The sequence below is a fragment of the Lampris incognitus genome, chromosome 7 (assembly GCF_029633865.1).
Source record: "Lampris incognitus isolate fLamInc1 chromosome 7, fLamInc1.hap2, whole genome shotgun sequence".
Lineage (NCBI taxonomy): Eukaryota > Metazoa > Chordata > Actinopteri > Lampriformes > Lampridae > Lampris > Lampris incognitus.
In genome coordinates, this window is record NC_079217.1 from 13,916,125 (window position 1) to 13,934,180 (window position 18,056).

Genomic DNA, 18,056 nt, shown 5'->3' on the forward strand with positions numbered 1-18,056 from the left:
AGAGAGGAGGGAAGGCCCATTGTTCCTACTGACTCACCGTGTCCTCCACCTTCTCTCTGGGGGTTAGCACTGACTGCACAGTAACATCCATTCAAGTGTGTGTGTGTGTGTGTGTGTGTGTGTCAGCATAATATTCTTGGCGGCGGACTTGGACACACAAACCAAAATGTCTGGATCAACACAGGCATAAACCGATGCAAAAATACAGATGCTACAGTAGCCTAGGCGCATGCTCGCACACACAAGAGCGAGAGAGAGAGAGAGAGAGAGAGAGAGAGAGAGAGAGAGAGAGAGAGAGAGAGAGAGAGAGAGAGAGAGAGAGAGAAAGAAAGAGAGAGAGAGAAAGAAAGAGAGAGAGAGAAAGAAAGAAAGAATCCTTCAAATCCAAAGGCCAGATGGAGTTTTTGTTTGTGCTGGACCTACTTTAATTATTTTCAGGAGGCATTTGGTTTTCAAATCTTCATCAAGCATTAGGAGATGAAAATGATGGGGTTGGCGTAGCTCGAAGTCTTGGCAGGAGCAGGTTTACAAAATCTCAAATCCATACAGATTACCATGTGGTTTTATCTCCCCAAGGAATGTAAATAAACCACAGCAGTGCCGCAAAGCTTAAGAGTCCTTTGTAAACACAGGAATTCCTTGCAACGGGGGAAGAATATCATATAGGTGGCTTGAAAGACTAATGTGATGCATGGTACACAGTAAAAACCATTAGTGCCACCCCAGGTAACTAAGATAAATGTAGGGGATTAGCTGTTTTGCTGGTATGGTGATTAATATGAGCATACCAGCGCTGCTTGAGCGATGTCACATGCCTTTTCTGATATGAACTTTATACTTATACTTTATACAGGTCCCGGTGAACGAAATTGTCAAACAAGCTGTCAAATATATAATATATATAGTAAAAACTGCATATAATACGTTGATATGCCCCCGAACCTTTTGGGGAGCGTCCGAGTGATGTCACAGCATCGCTGCCGCTATGGACGCGTCACAGGAAGTCGGACATGCGGAGCACGTTAGACAGTACAGCATGGCTGTTTCCAACACCAACTCACGTACGTATATGCTGCCATATATCCGATAATATTAAATTACGCAGAAAAACGAGTAAAAATTACAACAAACAGCTTACTTCTAATATAGTCTGGTACATCCGATGTCTGACTTCCGTTTGCTGCGAAGCTTCCGGTTCCGCTCGGGAAGGACTAAAAATAGCTCATGGACGCAAAGAAGATACAGACCTGCTACTCCCCGAATGCGCCTAAAATTGCATATATTTGCATTTAAAATCAGTTTTAGATCAGTTGCACAAAAAGTTATGATAAGATCTACCTAAAACGACCATGAGCGGTCAAAATGACCGCACGTAATTTGCGCGACATGGTGCGCGTCATGTCACTATTTATGACGTGTGTTGGTCGCATCATTTCCTTCGCGAAGTTCGTTGCTCGGAAAAGGAAAAAAAAAAGTTCATTGCTCGGTCCTAGAAAAAAAAACCACAAACTAGCGTTCTCCAGTGCAGAGAAATAGTCTAAACTTGATTTTTTATTACTGCCAACATGTCTGGTTACAGACTCCGTTTCAGACGCACCATTACTACCACCGAGGTGTCGCAGTATTTACAGGCGTTGGACAGCGGCCATTTTTAATTGTTTGACAAACAGTATTAAAAGTTGTTAGAATATTAATTTTGGTGTCAGTTAGTTTCTTAATAGACATACTAACATATACAGTGCATTAATATCTCAATCGGGTATTTATCTTGACAGAATGTAGAGTTTAAAAACCACCCATGGTCGTTCCAGTATATATTTTTTTTAGTTTCACTGGTTGTTTCAATATTGATTTTCAGTTATTTTTTCTTCTTCTTACATTTCATGTTTTATAGACCTTGGTAGGATGGTTAGTTAGCAATATGTGTTTTCCGTTTTGTTTTTCAGGTAATAGTTTCACTTTTTCAATTTTGCTATTCAAGTTCGACCATGTCTCTCTGAATTTTTAATTTTTTAAGAATAGTATTATAGTTGTTAAAATGTTAATTTTGGTGTCGGCCATTTCCTAGCAGACATACTAACATATGCAATGCATTAATATCTCCATTGGGTATTTATCTTGACAGAATATAGAGTTTAAAAACCGGCTGTCATTTTGACCATCCATGGTCGTTTTAGGTAGGGATGAAGTTTAAAGACGATATTTGTGTAGTGAGGTTACCAGATGGGATTTTTGTTGTGTTTCCAAATTGATCACTAAAGTTCTAAGTTTGTCAAGTGTGTCTGCTGAACATATTGTCTCTTTGTAACTTTTATGCAAATAATCTTACTTTCATGTTTTGTTTTTTTTTCCAGTGGATTTTGATTGGCTGTCAGGGGCTTCAGGGTTAAGAAATTGACTTGCCTATTGAAAGGATGACACCAATCATTTACTTCAAGTAATAACAATCACAAAAAAAATGAGTTATTGTTTTTGAGCATTATGTACGAAAACTATCTTACCGAGGACATTCTCTTACCTGTCAAAGGAGTGGAACTGCATGGGCAGCATGGCATGGGCCTGGGCCTTGGCAGCAAGGTCTGTGTAGGACACAGTTTCCGGCCCTGCCTCCACGCCCTCCACCGGAGCAGCCACTAGGCTCTTCAGGATCTCCTTGATGTTGATGCCCTTGTTTGACTCACTGATACTGGAGATGGAGGAGGGAGGCTTCAGCATTTCCACACTGGGGGACTCTGAGAGGCTTTCCTGGGACTTCTTCACCTCTGAAGAAAGGGTGGACAACAGCTCAGTCATAGCATCTGGCCCCCCAGTGCTTTGGTCCAGGTCAGACCCGTTCAGGACACCAGCCACCTGCTCCTCCCCGATACCAGAGTCTGTGTGAGGGAGAGAGCCCTCCGTCAAAAAGTCCTCGGATGGCGTTGGGTGGTCCTTACTGCTGTCAAATGCTAAGGGATTCTCTGATCACACACACACACACACACACACACACACACACACACACACACAGAATAATAATTTTGCAGAGCCAACAATTAGCCCTATACAAACATATCAATACCTTGTATAGTATTGACATTATTAGCGCACTATTGTAAATTAAACTTAACTATGTGCATTCCAAACATAACAAAACTTCACAGATCACCAAGTAACATTTATTGATCATATGACTTATATTGTCCCTTAAAGTCAACTAAATCAAGTTAACGCCATTTGCCAGGAGTTAATAAGCAGGATTTAAACACTGGATATGTCACGACAAGCTAATATTTCTGTCTAGTCAAGGACCACGTCAAGGCTGGCTGACAGCAAATCATTTTTCTACATGACGAGTAATTGCTCTTCCCATGCAGCATTTGGTTCAGGGTCCCTCAATCTTGATTAATCAGGCGGAAAAAAAAACTTCTTTATACCAGAGTCAATCAAATCGCACGGGATAAGCCATCAGCAGGTGCAGTTGGCAAAGTTTGCAAAGAAACTGTGGCAGCCAAGGGACTAGTGTGAGGAAAAACCATGTGTTGGAGATCAAATGGAGAACTAGAGTGATTTCAGTCATCAAGTTCACTGCATAACGGTGTATCGTGCAATAGATATCATGCTATGCTGTTTTATGACTGCACTATGATATTCTGTCTGTTGCAAGTTGCAGACATGCTTTAAAATTAATTAGTATTCAATTTCAAATTAACTGAAAGCCAAAAACAGTTTAAATGTTTCACACAGCATGTGAAAGAAGACCTGTGTCTGCACTATATCTTGGATTTCTCTCAGCAAGAAGCTCTGGGCCTGTAGTTACCAAGCATCTCAGATTAGGAATCTGGTCCTAGCTGCCCTAAAACTCTCAGTGAAACAATTTTGATCCTGATTTACAAACTTATTAACATTTCTTTTCCTAGGAAAGACACCTGAAACTGTTAGGTGTTCCTGGCAGACGACAAAAATGTGCACAAGCAATAAGTGGCAGGAGGGATGTGCTGTGCTGGGAATGACGAGAGATTGTGAAAAGTTATGTAGTTCATGACCAGCATCATTAGTAATGCAATCTCTCCATCAACGTCCAGCTCTTGTTCCATTTCCGCTGAAATTAAAGTCCTTGCAACGCTACGCGTCTTGACAAAAATACAATATCAGTGATTTAGGTCCTTCACAGAGGCCAGTCAGTAGAACAACGAATCAAAATTTGATTGCCCCAACATTTCCTCCACTAGCATACAAATTAAGTTATGTTTCCCTCAACTCAAACAGAAGTGTCACAGAAACAAGCTGCCTCTGCCCAGGTGTGAAAGAAGATGCATTTGTGAAGCAATACCACAGCAGAAACACCTGATCTGCCATGGGCACCAACTATTTGCTTATTAACATTGTTGCTGGATGGCCCAAATCAACGCATGACTCAAGGGTGCTCACTGATGGGGGTGTGAGTATAACTATGTAGCTCATGGACGTCATTTTCTTGGTGACAAAGGCTATTCCCAAAAGTCAATGAAATATGTGTTTGTAGTCCCACTGGAAAAAACAAAACAAAAACAAAAACCACAATACAGCATTATAATTTCATTTTGCAGCTCAAAGCATCTTAAAATAGTGATCAGTCTCACTCTTAGCTGAGAATGCAAATAGAAAGCTTCTTTTTTTCCTTTTTTATTTTATGGAAAAACATTCAAAATACAACATATAAATACGTACATACATACATACATGCATACATACATACATGCATATATATGGGTGATTCTTCAATTTGGGCCACTTTTGACTTTTGAAATTTAAAAATAAATAAATTTCTTTAAAATCTTTTTTTTTTCGTTTTCCAAAAGCTCTATTAATTGGTCTGGAACAAATATCTTAGCATAGATTTGATCGTCCTACAAAATAAGTTTGATATTATGATGCTTTTTCCAAAGTTGTAACAGCAAAATGTGATGGTAATGACACGTGATGGTAAGGACAATTTTCACTTTTTGGAGAAAAAGTTGGCTAAGTCTTAGACTTGCTAACCTAACTTGTTAGCTAGCACACAATGTACAGTGAATATATGTGAATAAAGTGAAATTTCTTATTTCTGAACAGTGGCACAGTGGTTAGCACGGCCGTCTCACAGCAAGAAGGTCCTGGGTTCGAGCCCCGGGGTAGTCCAACCTTGGGGGTCGTCCCGGGTTGTCCTCTGTGTGGAGTTTGCATGTTCTGCCTGTCTGCGTGGGTTTCCTCCGGGGGCTCCGGTTTCCTCACACAGTCCAAAGACATGTAGGTCAGGTGAATTGGCCGTACTAAATTGTCCCTAGATATGAATGTGTGTGTGTGTGTGTGTGTGTGTGTGTGTGTGTGTGTGTGTGTGTGTGTGTGTGTGTGTGTGTGTGTGTGTGTGTGTGTGTGTATCGGCCCTGTGTGATGGCCTGGCGGCCTGTCCAGGGTGTCTCCCCGCCTGCTGCCCAATGACTGCTGGGATAGGCTCCAGCGACCCCGAGAGCAGGATAGTTGGTTCAGATAATGGATGGATGGATGGATAATGGATGGCTGGATGAACTAAAATACTCAATTAGTAACTTGTTTGGTAATGACGCCTAATAAACCTACTCACGGATCAGGACGTATAAATCTTCAAATTACTTACATTTGTGGCCATGAAAAAGTCATGCTTCTGCCATAACTGGTCATGCACCTCTGGCGCTTCTCATTTCCATGGCAACCACATTGTTGTTGTTTGAAAAAAATGTTATTGCTCTCTAAAATGTTTGGTGTGATGGTAATGACAGACGTATGAGAGACAGCGATATTCAACTATAAAAAATGTGCAAATTGCACATATATAAACCACATAAATTTGAAATATGTCTTTTTAAATTATGAGAAAATGCAAAGTAAAGCTTTAATGAATTTAACCATTTTTATTACTTTATTATAGAGGGAAAGTTAAAAAGTCTGGGTTGGGGACAAGCCCAAAACAGTGAAATTCTGGCACATTTGAATTTTCAACATACTGAAAAAAATGTCATCATTGAGACACAAATCTTTTTTTTCATAGCTAACACAACCTGACTAACAAATACAATATATTCTAGCGAATTCGGGGGGCAACCACAGGAACTGCTGCGGCCGGGACGCGAACCCGCATCGCCCTAACAGGCTCTAACTAGAGTAGAAAAAGAAGTGGGAGGCCGCGTTGCACAACTGAGCAAGAAGATAAGTACATTAGAGTCTCTAGTTTGAGAAACAGACGCCTCACAGGTCCCCAACTGGCATCTTCATTAAATAGTACCTGTTAGAGCCTGTTTGTGCTGTCCTCTGAAGGGAGTAGTACACACCGGTGTAGGAAATCTTCAATTTCTTAGCAATTTCTCGCATGGAATAGCCTTCATTTCTAAGAACAAGAATAGACTGTCGAGTTTCAGATGAAAGTTCTCTTTTTCTGGCCATTTTGAGCGTTTAATTGACCCCACAAATGTGATGCTCCAGAAACTCAATCTGCTCAAAGAAGTGCCCATCCAACCAATCCAACTTGTGGGAGCTGCTTCTGGAAGCGTGGGGTGCAATTTCTCCAGATTACCTCAACAAATTAACAGCTAGAATGCCAAAGGTCTGCAATGCTGTAATTGCTGCAAATGGAGGATTCTTTGACGAAAGCAAAGTTTGATGTAAAAAAAATCTTATTTCAAATACAAATCATTATTTCTAACCTTGTCAATGTCTTGACTCTATTTTCTATTCATTTCACAACATATGGTGGTGAATAAGTGTGACTTTTCATGGAAAACACGAAATTGTTTGGGTGATCCCAAACTTTTGAACGGTAGTGTATATACATATACACACACACACACACACACACACACACACACATACACACATATATAGATATAGATATAGATATACGTATATATGTATGTATATATATATATGTGTGTGTATATGTATGTGTGTGTATATATATATGTATATATGTATATATACACACACAAACACATGTGTGTATATATACGTATATATATATATGTGTGTGTGTGTATACGTGTATATATATATACACGTGTATATATATACGTATAGATAGATAGATAGATAGATAGATAGATAGATAGATAGATAGATAGATAGATAGATAGATAGATAGATAGATAGATAGATAGATAGATAGATAGATAGATACAGGAAAAAAGTTTTAATGCATAGCAGTACAGGCCTGTTTCGTGTGTCATGCACTCATCAGCTGCTTATGTGGTTCGACAAAGAATCATACAGTTTACGTTGCCCAGCGTCATGCCCCTAATTTCAGTTGGACAGTGTAGAATGACTCGCATGGAGGCAGTGTTAGCATCTAGGCTAAACATTTAATAATCATTGCAGGGGAACTCAGGTAGTGTACAGGCATGTAGCTGTGTATATAGTGCCGCCACTAGGCTGCATGATCACGTGACTACTCTGTAAATACGGAGTGCAGGTCAGTACAAACATAACGCTACAAGGTTATCTACATCCTCCTTCTTTAGTTCAGAGCTGTAATTATGTTTTCAAAACGTTCGCTGTGATTCAAAGTAGCTTATATTTAGTAAAGTAGTACTGGCTATCTTGTGCTGGCCTTGCACGAACTATGCCTGACATGTAACTCTGCAAAGGAAGCAAATCTGTGTTAATGTAACATTAAACATTTCAACAACATTTCAACAAAATTTCAACAACAAGAGAAGTACTATACTTATGACGGTAGGTAGAATTTACCATTTAACATTTCAACCAACAAGGCAAGTCAGTTCTTGTGTCCATGCACTCTTCATTCAGTGTATTTTGGGTTGGGCTTTGAAATCCTCCCAGATCTTGTGATATAGGGGGATTGAGATTGTCCAGGTGGCTCCACGACTGATGGTGGCTCTTCAGTGGTCGCTTGAGTGCCATGGTCTGGCTCTCTAGTGAGTACTGATGGAATGCGTTCCACTTGAGCGCCATCCTTGTCTTGCTCTCTGGTAAGTACAGATGGAATGTGTTGATTTTGGTCGAGGATATGTTGAGGTTCGGATACTGGCAGAATGTGCCGTCGGTTTCAAATGTATTCTTTTCCTTCCGATTCAACAATGTAAGATCTAGGTTTGTTGCACTTCCTTTTGATCACTCCGATCTTGTCATGTCCCTTTGTAGTCTGAAGACGGACCATTTGGGATGGTTCCAGTGCAGGCAGTGGTCTGCTTGACTTGTCATAGTGCGCTTTCTGCATTCCCCGTTTCTTTGACAGCTGAGCCCGAACCGTTACAGTGTCCTTTAACACTGCAACAGCTGCTGGCTGGCAGGTAGGGTGGTGCGTGTTCTCCTAGATAGGAGATGCTGAGCGGGAGAGCCCAGGGTTGTATCTCGTAGCACGTTCCGAATGTTTAGCAGATTCAGAAGTAGATCTGTCCCATCTCTCTTTGAAGTTTCAAGCAGCCTCTTTGCGCCTCGAACTGCCCGTTCTGCCAGGCCGTTTGCTTGTGGGTATTCAGGACTGCTGGTGGCGTGGTGGAAACCTCAGGTTGTGGCAAACTCACGAAAAGTCTGACTGGAGAACTGGGTGCCATTGTCTGAAAAGACAGTGTCAGGGACGCCATGGACTGAGAAGTGCCACTTTAGCTTGTTGACCACACTTTGTGAAGAGAGGTTTTTAAGTGGATCGATTTCAAACCACCCTGAGTATGAGAGTCGACCAAGACCAGGTAGTGGTGACTGTTCCACTCGAAGATGTCTTTGGCAAAGGTGGACCAGGGCAGTTCTGGGATTGGGGCGGGTTGCAGTGGCTCTTTCTGTTGATGTCCTTTTAGACTGTTGTATACACTGCAGGCTTGGACCATGTTCTCAACATCCTTTGCCATGGATGACCAGAATGCAACATCACGTGCTCTGCGTACCGTTGCTTCGGCCCCAGGATGTCCTTTGTGTAGAATGGTCAGGTACTCAGACTGTAGTGTTTGGGGAATGACCACTCTTGTTCCTTTCATTACAATGTCATTGTCGATAGTGAGCTCACCCCGGAATGCAAAGAATGGTCTTGCAGCGGCTGCAGTACTGCTTGCTCGGTCGGGCCATCCTTGCTTTATAGTGCGGCAGAGAGTTTGCATTGAAGAGTCTGCAGCTGTGTGTTCTCGCAGCTCCTTCAGGATATTTGATGAGATTGGCTGGACTGCCATCACTTCGAAGTCCTTCTGTTCAGTTTGATGCTGTGATGTGCTCTTCCTTGGTGCACGAGACAGCATGTCGGCCAAGTACATGAAATTCCCTTTCTTGTAGACAAGCGTCAAGTTGAACTTGTGCAGCTTCAGCATCATGTGTTGCAGATGCGCTGGTGCGGTGTGGATTGGTTTGTTCAGGATTGTGATGAGGGGCTGATGGTCGGTTTCGACTGCGATTGGCTTGCCATAGAAATAGTCGTAGAACTTGAAACATGCAAACACCACCACCAGCAGCTCCTTTTCTATCTGTGCATATCTTGTCTCAGTCTCAAGGTGCACGAGGCATATGCCAAAGGTTCGCCTCCCTGTAGGCAAGCTGCACCAAGGTCATACTGTCATGCATCACAGGTGAGTGTGACAGGCTTTCTCACGTCATAGTATTTCAGTACCGGATGGCTTGATATGTGGGCCTTCAGTCTGTGGAATGCAGCTTCATGTTCCTTTTTCCAACACCAGGCTATGTCATGTGGTGCAGACAGTTCGCTGGAGTTAGGGATGAACTTTCCAAGGTATGTTGTCATTCCTAAGAATCTCTGAAGAGCAGCCTTGTCTTCCGGTGGGGGTATCTCAGCGATTGCTTTTAGCTTCACAGAGTCAGCTTTGAGTCCCTGGTCTGTGAAGACGTGTCCCACGTAGCTCACCTGTTTGAGCCTGAACCTGCATTTCACCAGATTCAGTCGGAGCTTCACTTTCCGAGCCCTGTCCAGGACCTTTTTGAGGTTGACATCATGTTCCTCTACTCCGTTGCCACCCACGATAATGTCATCGATGATGATCGCACATGGATACTCTGTGAAGACCTGCTCCATCGCTCGTTGGAAGACCTCTGATGCCGAACTGATTCCAAAGGGCATTCTCAGGAATCTGAACCTCCCCAGGAGTGTGGCAAATGTTGTTCGGATGGAGGATTCTGTGTCTAGTTTGATTTGCTAGAATTTTTGCATCCAGCACCGAAAACACAGTAGTGTCAGACATTTGTGTAGCCACCTCTTCCACCGTGCACATAGGATGGTGAGGGCGTATTAAAGCTTCATTCAAGTCACGTGGATCAATGCATATGCGAATGTTGTCAGTGTCCGTCTGGTGTGTGGCAACCATTGCAGAAACCCATTCTGTGGGCTCTGTCATTGGTGTGATTACTCCCAATGTCACCATCCGATCCAGCTCTTTTTTGACTTTGTCCTTCATTGCTACGGGGATGCGCCTTGGTGGCCTCACGACAGGTGTGACATTTGGATCAACTTTCATTGTGTATGTTACTGGTAGTGAGCCAATCTCATTGTTGAACAGGTCAGCATATTCAGAGAATATTTTGTGTGAAAATGTTGAATCCTCGCTGACGTCAACTTGATGTACGTCGTTGTTTAGAGTGATTAAGTCCATCTTTAGGCAGTCTGGTAGGCCAAGTAGTGGTTGGACATTGTTTTTCACCACATGGAACTGCAGGGTGTGTGTCTGCGTCCTCATTTGACAGTTTAGCAGCGCAGTGCCTTCTGTGTGGATCATGGTTCCACCGTATGCGACTAGTTTGGCTGTCTGTGTCTTGTTGAGTTTCTCTACCTGTTTCACGAAGTTGTAAGTGTCTGAGGAGATGACATTACACTTGGCCCCAGTGTCTACTTTTAGTTTCAATGGTTTGCCATTCACTGTGACGGAGCAATAGATTTCCTTTTTGTTCTTTATGTTCTCCAGGTTGATTGTGCTTGATTTCTCTAGTGTCTAGTGATAGTCCATCTACATGAAATGAGCCATCGCTGCTGTCTGAGTCCTCTGCTGTCACCAGATGATTGACAGGTTTGTATGCACGGGCTTGTCTAGCGGACCTGCAGTACCTTTTGAAATGGTTATATTTGTTGCAGTTGTGGCACTGCTGCCTGTATGCCAGACACTCCCTTGGTGGGTGATTTCCACCGCAATTTCTGCAGTTGGTGATCCCTGTTGTTGAAGTTTGTTCACTCTGCGACGTTAATCTGACTCCCTTCTGCTTTTTTCTAAAGGCTTTTGGATATTGGACAGCATCCACGCTGACTGGGGCATGCATGGGAGTGGTCAGAGTTTTGCTGTGTTGCTCAGCTAGTTCACTTATTTGACACATATGAATAGCCTTAGCTAGAGTTAGCTCACTTTCCTTGAGTAGTGCTTTACTGACACTATCACTGGTTATGCCACACACTAAACGGTCTCTGATCAGCTCCTCCTGGAGAACTCTGAAATTACAGCTTTTAGATTTGATCCTGAGTGTACTCACATATGCTTCCACTTTTCCCCCAGGTTTCTGGTTTCTGGTGTTGAAGGAATGCCTCTCCATGGTGATGTTTGTCTGAGGGTTGCAAATTTCCCTGAATTTTCTTTTCAAACATTCCAGGTCTTCTCGAGTCTCTGCCCGCCTTATGACAACACCATCTTCTGCTAGCACCACTGGTAAGTACGTGAATGAGCATTCACGTTCGATCGCCTCTACTCCTGCTAAATTTAGCAGTATGCATGCTTGCGTTTTGGCTGGTTTGTCACTGTGCACTGCAGCGATGAATATGTCATATTCCTGCTCGAATATGCGCCAATTCTCTGCTACATTACCATCGAAGGTAAGAGGGTCTGGTCGCTGAAATCCGTCTGCCATTGTCATCCTTCTAGCGAGTTTTTTATTCTTTCGTCTTTGTGGCATTCCTTACGTGCAGAGGGAATGGCTACATTAGTTAGCCAGCGCCGCTAACTAAACTCACTTTGCCAAACAAGGCGTCGGATCTAACTATGTACCTTTCGAGTCGGGAAAGTATCAGGTTTCACTTCTGACACCATGTAGAATGACTCGCATGGAGGCAGTGTTAGTGTCTAGGCCGAACATTTAATAATCATTGCAGGGGAACTCAGGTACAGTGTACAGGCATGCATCTGTGTGTATAATGCCGCCCGCCACTAGGCTGCATGATCACGTGACTACGCTTTAAGTACGGAATGCAGGTCAGTACAAACATAACGCTACAAGGTTATTTACAGACAGCAACCAATAAGATGAGGAAACATTCAAACTATAACAACAAATGGGGTAGGTATTTATGATGCACAGTAACCAATGGAGGAGTAGAAAACATCACAACCAATGGGTTAAGGGACTGGGGCTTGTTCTGAAAAGCATTTAGGGGCCAGGGCACTGCTGAAATGGCGTACATTAAAAATATAACAAGGTAATTTATGTGAATTATATAGTGGGGTGGTGTTGGGGCACAGTGGGAAGGACAGGTAGTTAAAATATTAAAATTATGAAAAATATATTTAAAAAAAATAAATAAATGTCACATGTGTATCATCTAATTGGGGGGGGGGGTTCGTTTCTATTAGTCAAGGTGGACATATCAGGTCTGCAAATAATAAAATACTTTTCTGCCAAGAACAGAAAAGTATAAAGTTATGCATTAAAACTTTTTTTCCTGTATCTGTGTCGATATTCCACTCCTCATTAGTTGAGCACTTATAACACCATTTACGGTTTTGTGTGTGTGTGTGTGTGTGTGTGTGTGTGTGTGTGTGTGTGTGTGTGTGTGTGTGTGTGTGTGTGTATGTATATATATACACATACATATACATATACATATACACGCACACGTATATATATATATATATATATATATACACATACATATACACATATATATATATATACATACACATACACATACATATATATATATATATATATATACATACATATACATATACATATACACACACACACACACACATATATATATATATATATATATATATATATATATATATATATCCATCCATTATCCAAACCGCTTATCCTTCTCTCAGGGTTGCGGGGATGCTGGAGCCTATCCCAGTAGTCATCAGGCGGCAGGTGGCGAGACACCCTGGACAGGCCACCAGACCATCACATATATTATGTATATTAAACCAATAGGGAAATAAAATATTTCACCAACCCATCAAGCTCTACATCATCAAAGAGAGTAAGAATTGAAAATTAAAACACAAGTAGACAAGACATAAAATAGTGATGTAACCTGTAGGCTTTGACATGGCTTCCAGCCTACAGACCCCCTCCCCACCACCCTACCAAATCAAACAAAAAATACACATATACCACACACACTACACTATTTAACCAAAAGCCAACATCGCCCTCCTTCCTTCCGCAATCACAATAAAAGTGTCCCCCTCCACAAGTCCACTAATAAATTCATCTCGAACATAACTGTAAAACATATTAACATCTTATTCCATTATACTCTCTTTTCATAATGGGCTATATTCCTCCTCAGCTTGACAGCAAACCTTGCATGGATTATAACATAATTTAGCAAATTAACATTACATCTTTCACTTTGCCAGTCACCCCAAACAACCACAATTCTCTCCATTCCATTCTCTCAACAAACCCACCTCTCCAACATCTACTTATTCATTCCTTCACTTTCAACATGTACCCCCCCAGCTCACAACATTCAACACACTCATGTTTCCACTCCCACACCACACACATCACATTCTTTCTTCACATTCACCTCAAACTTATTAATTATTAAATTATTGAGCACCCTATTGTGTCTTAATAAAAAAAAATCAAAATTCTCATATACAACAATGTTCCACCTCACTCTCAGATTCCTCCATATCCCCCCTACAGCCATCTCATTCATAACCCTCTCCCACACTTCTCCCCCTCTTAAACATCAATACTTCACTCTCGTTTTCACACATCAGACTCACTCTCCTCTCTCCTTCTCCCATATACATTTCTATCTCTCCTTCCTCATTCTAGAAAGCTTCTTAAAGTCCCCATGAAATCAAAATAGATTTTTTTTAATCACGTCTTGCACCTATATGCCAGTATCTGGCCAACAATGGAAAAAAGTAGTTTTGTAGGTATTACTAATGGAATTTTAGAGTTTGTCATTTCCTGGAAAACCATAATAAAACATTGACGACTCATTCTGCACTCAGGTGTGTATACTAATTTTGCATCCAATGAAACGCGTCTATAACGCCCTATAAGTATCTATAACGCCCTATAAGTGTAGCTATGTCATTGTAAGATCCATTATAACCATGTATACGCCCTCACAACACCTCATAGCCATCTTTATGATACATTGTCAATTCAAAACGGATTTATGCATTATAAATATGTCATCATTAGTCTGTTTATCTGTCAAATGTCATAATGCATCATAGCCAACTTGTTTTGCTGAAGTTTTGTAGAGATGCATAATGAGACTTCAGTGCTATTTCAGTCTTCAGCCATAGCCGTTAGTCATTGTAATACACATTATAGGAAAGTATGGGCGTTACATGTAGATGCAATAGATGCTTATAGGGCGTTATAGATGCTTATAGGGTGTTATAGACGCAAGCTTCATAGAAAGTGTTACCACGCTTTCTTTTAATGTCCCTCCCCCATGTCTATAAATTCTGCCAGTTACCGAGCGGCGCACAGGATCAACAAACTAGCTAGCAGTTATGGGTCCACATTGTGTTTTTGGGTGCGCTAACTCCCGCAACACCCCCTCCCCCTCCCCGGTGCCTCGCCTCGGCTGGGGAGATCCGCGAGGAGGGCCTGGCGTGCATACACAGTTGCCGCCACACACCGCCGTACCCAGTCTTCTTCTTCGTCTCTCGGTTTACTGGTGGATCGCCAACAACTTTAAGGTGTATACCGCCACCTACTATACAAGAGTGTAACATCTTGTCCTTTTACCCCATTAAATTCTATCCATCAACCTTGTGTCACATAAGAAAGTAAATAATGCCTTCCTGGTCATTTTAATCCCCTCTCCCTCTCCTTTTGTTCCCGGTATTCCCATCAGATTCCACTCCGGTCCCGCCTCTCGGACTTTATCCTGTAACCTTTCTCCTTCCACTTCATACATGTTACAATGTAATATTACGTGTTCAGCGTTTTCTTTAACTCCACAGTTCTCACACTTATCACTGTCCCTTTCCCCCATTATAAACAAAGTGCCATTTAATGCTGTGTGATCAAATTTTAGTCTTGTTACTATGATTTCCTCCCTTCTGTTCCTTTCTTTATAATTCTTTGGTATGACAGATTTTTGTATTTTGTAATACTCCCTTCCTTTCTGGTCTCCCTCCCACCTTTTCTGCCATATCCTCATTCCTTTCCTCTTAATCATGCCATACCCAGTCCTCTCCGCCGGCTCGCCTTATGGCACATCAGACCCCATCTCGCGGAGCCCTCTTCTGTCTGTGGTGTATTCAGTGCTATTGGCTACCGTCAACGCTAATCAAGTCCCACCACTTGTCACGAGTAACGCGACGCAGACGGAAGAGGACCCTGCAAGATGGTGTCTGACGCAAAATGAGTTTTGTCCTTTTTAGACTTTTACAAAGCTTTTGATTCTTTGGAACATGATTTTATGATGGTTGCACTGAACAAATTTGGTTTTGATAACTTCTTTTGCAAATCAGTCAAAACGTTATACGAATGGAAACAGCTCTATTAAATTAAACTGTGGCACATCCCCAAGATATCCTTTAAAACGCAGGGTGCAACAAGGGCGTCCTCTTTCTGCATACCTCTTCCTTCTAGCTGCACAACGACTTAATTTACAGGTCAAAGCCAGCTCTTTAAAAGGCAACGCTATTGCCAACAAGAAATAATTATCAGTCAGCTGGCAGATGATACAGCCCTGTTTCTTAAGGATGCCTCCCAAATCTCAGTGGCAGTCAGCACTACCCAGCCCGTCTCCAAGGCTTCTGGGCTCTCCCTTAATCTTAATAAATGCAAATTATCAAAAATGTACATTGTCCTCAATTTTTAATATTCCTGTGAGAAACTCTGTTACATATCTTGGAGTCCAAATTACTAAAGATAGGAAATCCAGAGGAATTTTGAACTTAAATCAAATTATTGGGAAATAACCCCCAAAAGGTCCTCAACCACTGGTTACAAAGAGACTTGCCTCTGAAGGGCAGACTTCTGCTCACTAAGTTGGAAGGTATGTCTCGTCTAGCCTATGCAGCTCAATCATTTTAAGTTGATGGCTTGGTGTGTAAATCTATCGACAGGATGCTTGGCAATTTCTTCTTTATGCGAAAATCTGTCATTCTAAATACATACAACAACAGTGGGCTAAATTTTACAGACTTCAGCTCGCTTAATGATACATTCAAAATAAACTAGATCAAACAATATCTAAAAAACCCTACTTCTATTTGGAATTTCATCTCTCATCACGTTTTTTTTTTCTTCACATTTAGTTGGTCTAAAATTCATTCTGCTATGTAACTACAGTATTCAAAAAAATCCCACTCAAACTTGCTAATTTTGACCATCAGGCTCTTTTGGCTTGGGGGCGCTGATTTACAAGCACAACTTCTCACCGCAGAGATGTTATATTTGGAACAACTGTGATACTGTATATAAGAACAAGTCATTATTTTATGATAAGTGGTATAACAATGACATTATACTAGGGATTACTGTGCAACTACTCAGAAGCCAGGTATACTATACCAATAACCCCAAAGGAATTTTCTATAGTTTTCAACGCTATCCTATCTGGTAATATACATGTTATTTAGGAATGTTGACCGCTCTCTGCCCTTGTCAGTGTCACCCCCTGACCCAGCTCAATCTCCATTAGGAAAAGTTTGTTTTTCTTTTCATAGAGGTATGAATTACAGAATAAAAGCTTTGTTTCATGCCAACACCTTTTCTATTCCTCCAGCAACATTTTATTGGAGTAACTTTGTTAGTAATAGTGACTGGAAGAAAGTTTATCCTTACCACAAAAGTTCCTTCTAACAAATTAGGTCAAAGAAGTTTCTCTTAAGTTGATCCAGATTCTATCCAGTAAAACATTTCTTATAAAATTTAAAGAGTGACATATTGTTCTTTCTGTTGAATTACATCCTGAAACTTGCTCCTATTTATTTTGGTCTTGCACTTTTACATATAAGTTGTGGAAAGATGTTAATCATTTTATAGTTAACATTTTCTCAGATTTTGCTCTTTATTATAGAAATCTTATATTGGGTTGCTGTGATTATAGTGAGCAAGACCATGCATTTTTTTTTATTAATCTAATTCTACTTCTTGCCAAATTCCACATTCACAAATGTACAAACAAAAAGCCCAATTTCTTTGTATTTATGAAAGAAATGGAACAACATGTGTCAACTATTTCTTCCTCTCAAAACAAAAAAAGCTGTCAAAGCAATGAATGTCTGCAATGTCTGTAATGTTTTTAAATTAATTTCCTGTCATATACTCGCATTTTTTTCTTTCTATCCCAGATGTTTTTTCTTTGTTTCTGTTTGACACTGCTCATCGTTGTATTCTATCCATTATTCATTCGATTCTGTTGTCTGCTTTTGTTATTATGTATGTTAACAGTTTGAAGTAAATATTTATTTTTAAAAAAAAGAGATGGTGTCTGACACCTGTTTTTACAGGAAGTGCATAAATGTGTGGAATCCAGTAGCACTCTGCTTGCCGTTCATGGGGTCATTAACTAATCCCTTGGTCCTTTTCTGTGGTAGAAGTAATTTTAGTTCATTTATGAAATTTAAAATAAGAAATTTATAAAATTCCTATGAGTAATTCAGAGATGCTTGATAACTCCAGGCCCGATCCTGTTGTGGGATTAACCCTGTTATGCTGCCTGCTCTGCTCCATTTTCCCTTGTGTTTCTCTGTGTTCCCTGCCTCACTTGCATCTCCATCTCTCCTGTCTGTCTCTCTGTGTCAGTCAAGTGTACACATGGCGTGGGTGTTGCTCTCCCTCTCCTGCTTCACCTCCACACTTGTCTTCGATTAGCTCATCAACCCAGCAGCATAAGAACCCAGGCTCTTCACCAACTCATTGTTATTGTTCCATCA

The 18,056-nt window shown here is 41.2% G+C and overlaps 1 protein-coding gene across 5 annotated transcripts in view; it reads right to left on the bottom strand.

Annotated features, from left to right (window-relative positions):
* Positions 1-18,056, bottom strand: part of nbeab (neurobeachin b) — a 338,760-nt gene that overhangs the window by 154,385 nt on the left and 166,319 nt on the right. For all 5 annotated transcript variants that reach the window (XM_056283778.1, XM_056283780.1, XM_056283777.1 and 2 more), the window contains one exon: positions 2,519-2,957. In XM_056283778.1, coding sequence (XP_056139753.1) covers positions 2,519-2,957 — 439 coding nt within the window. The remainder of the gene's footprint in view (positions 1-2,518; positions 2,958-18,056) is intronic.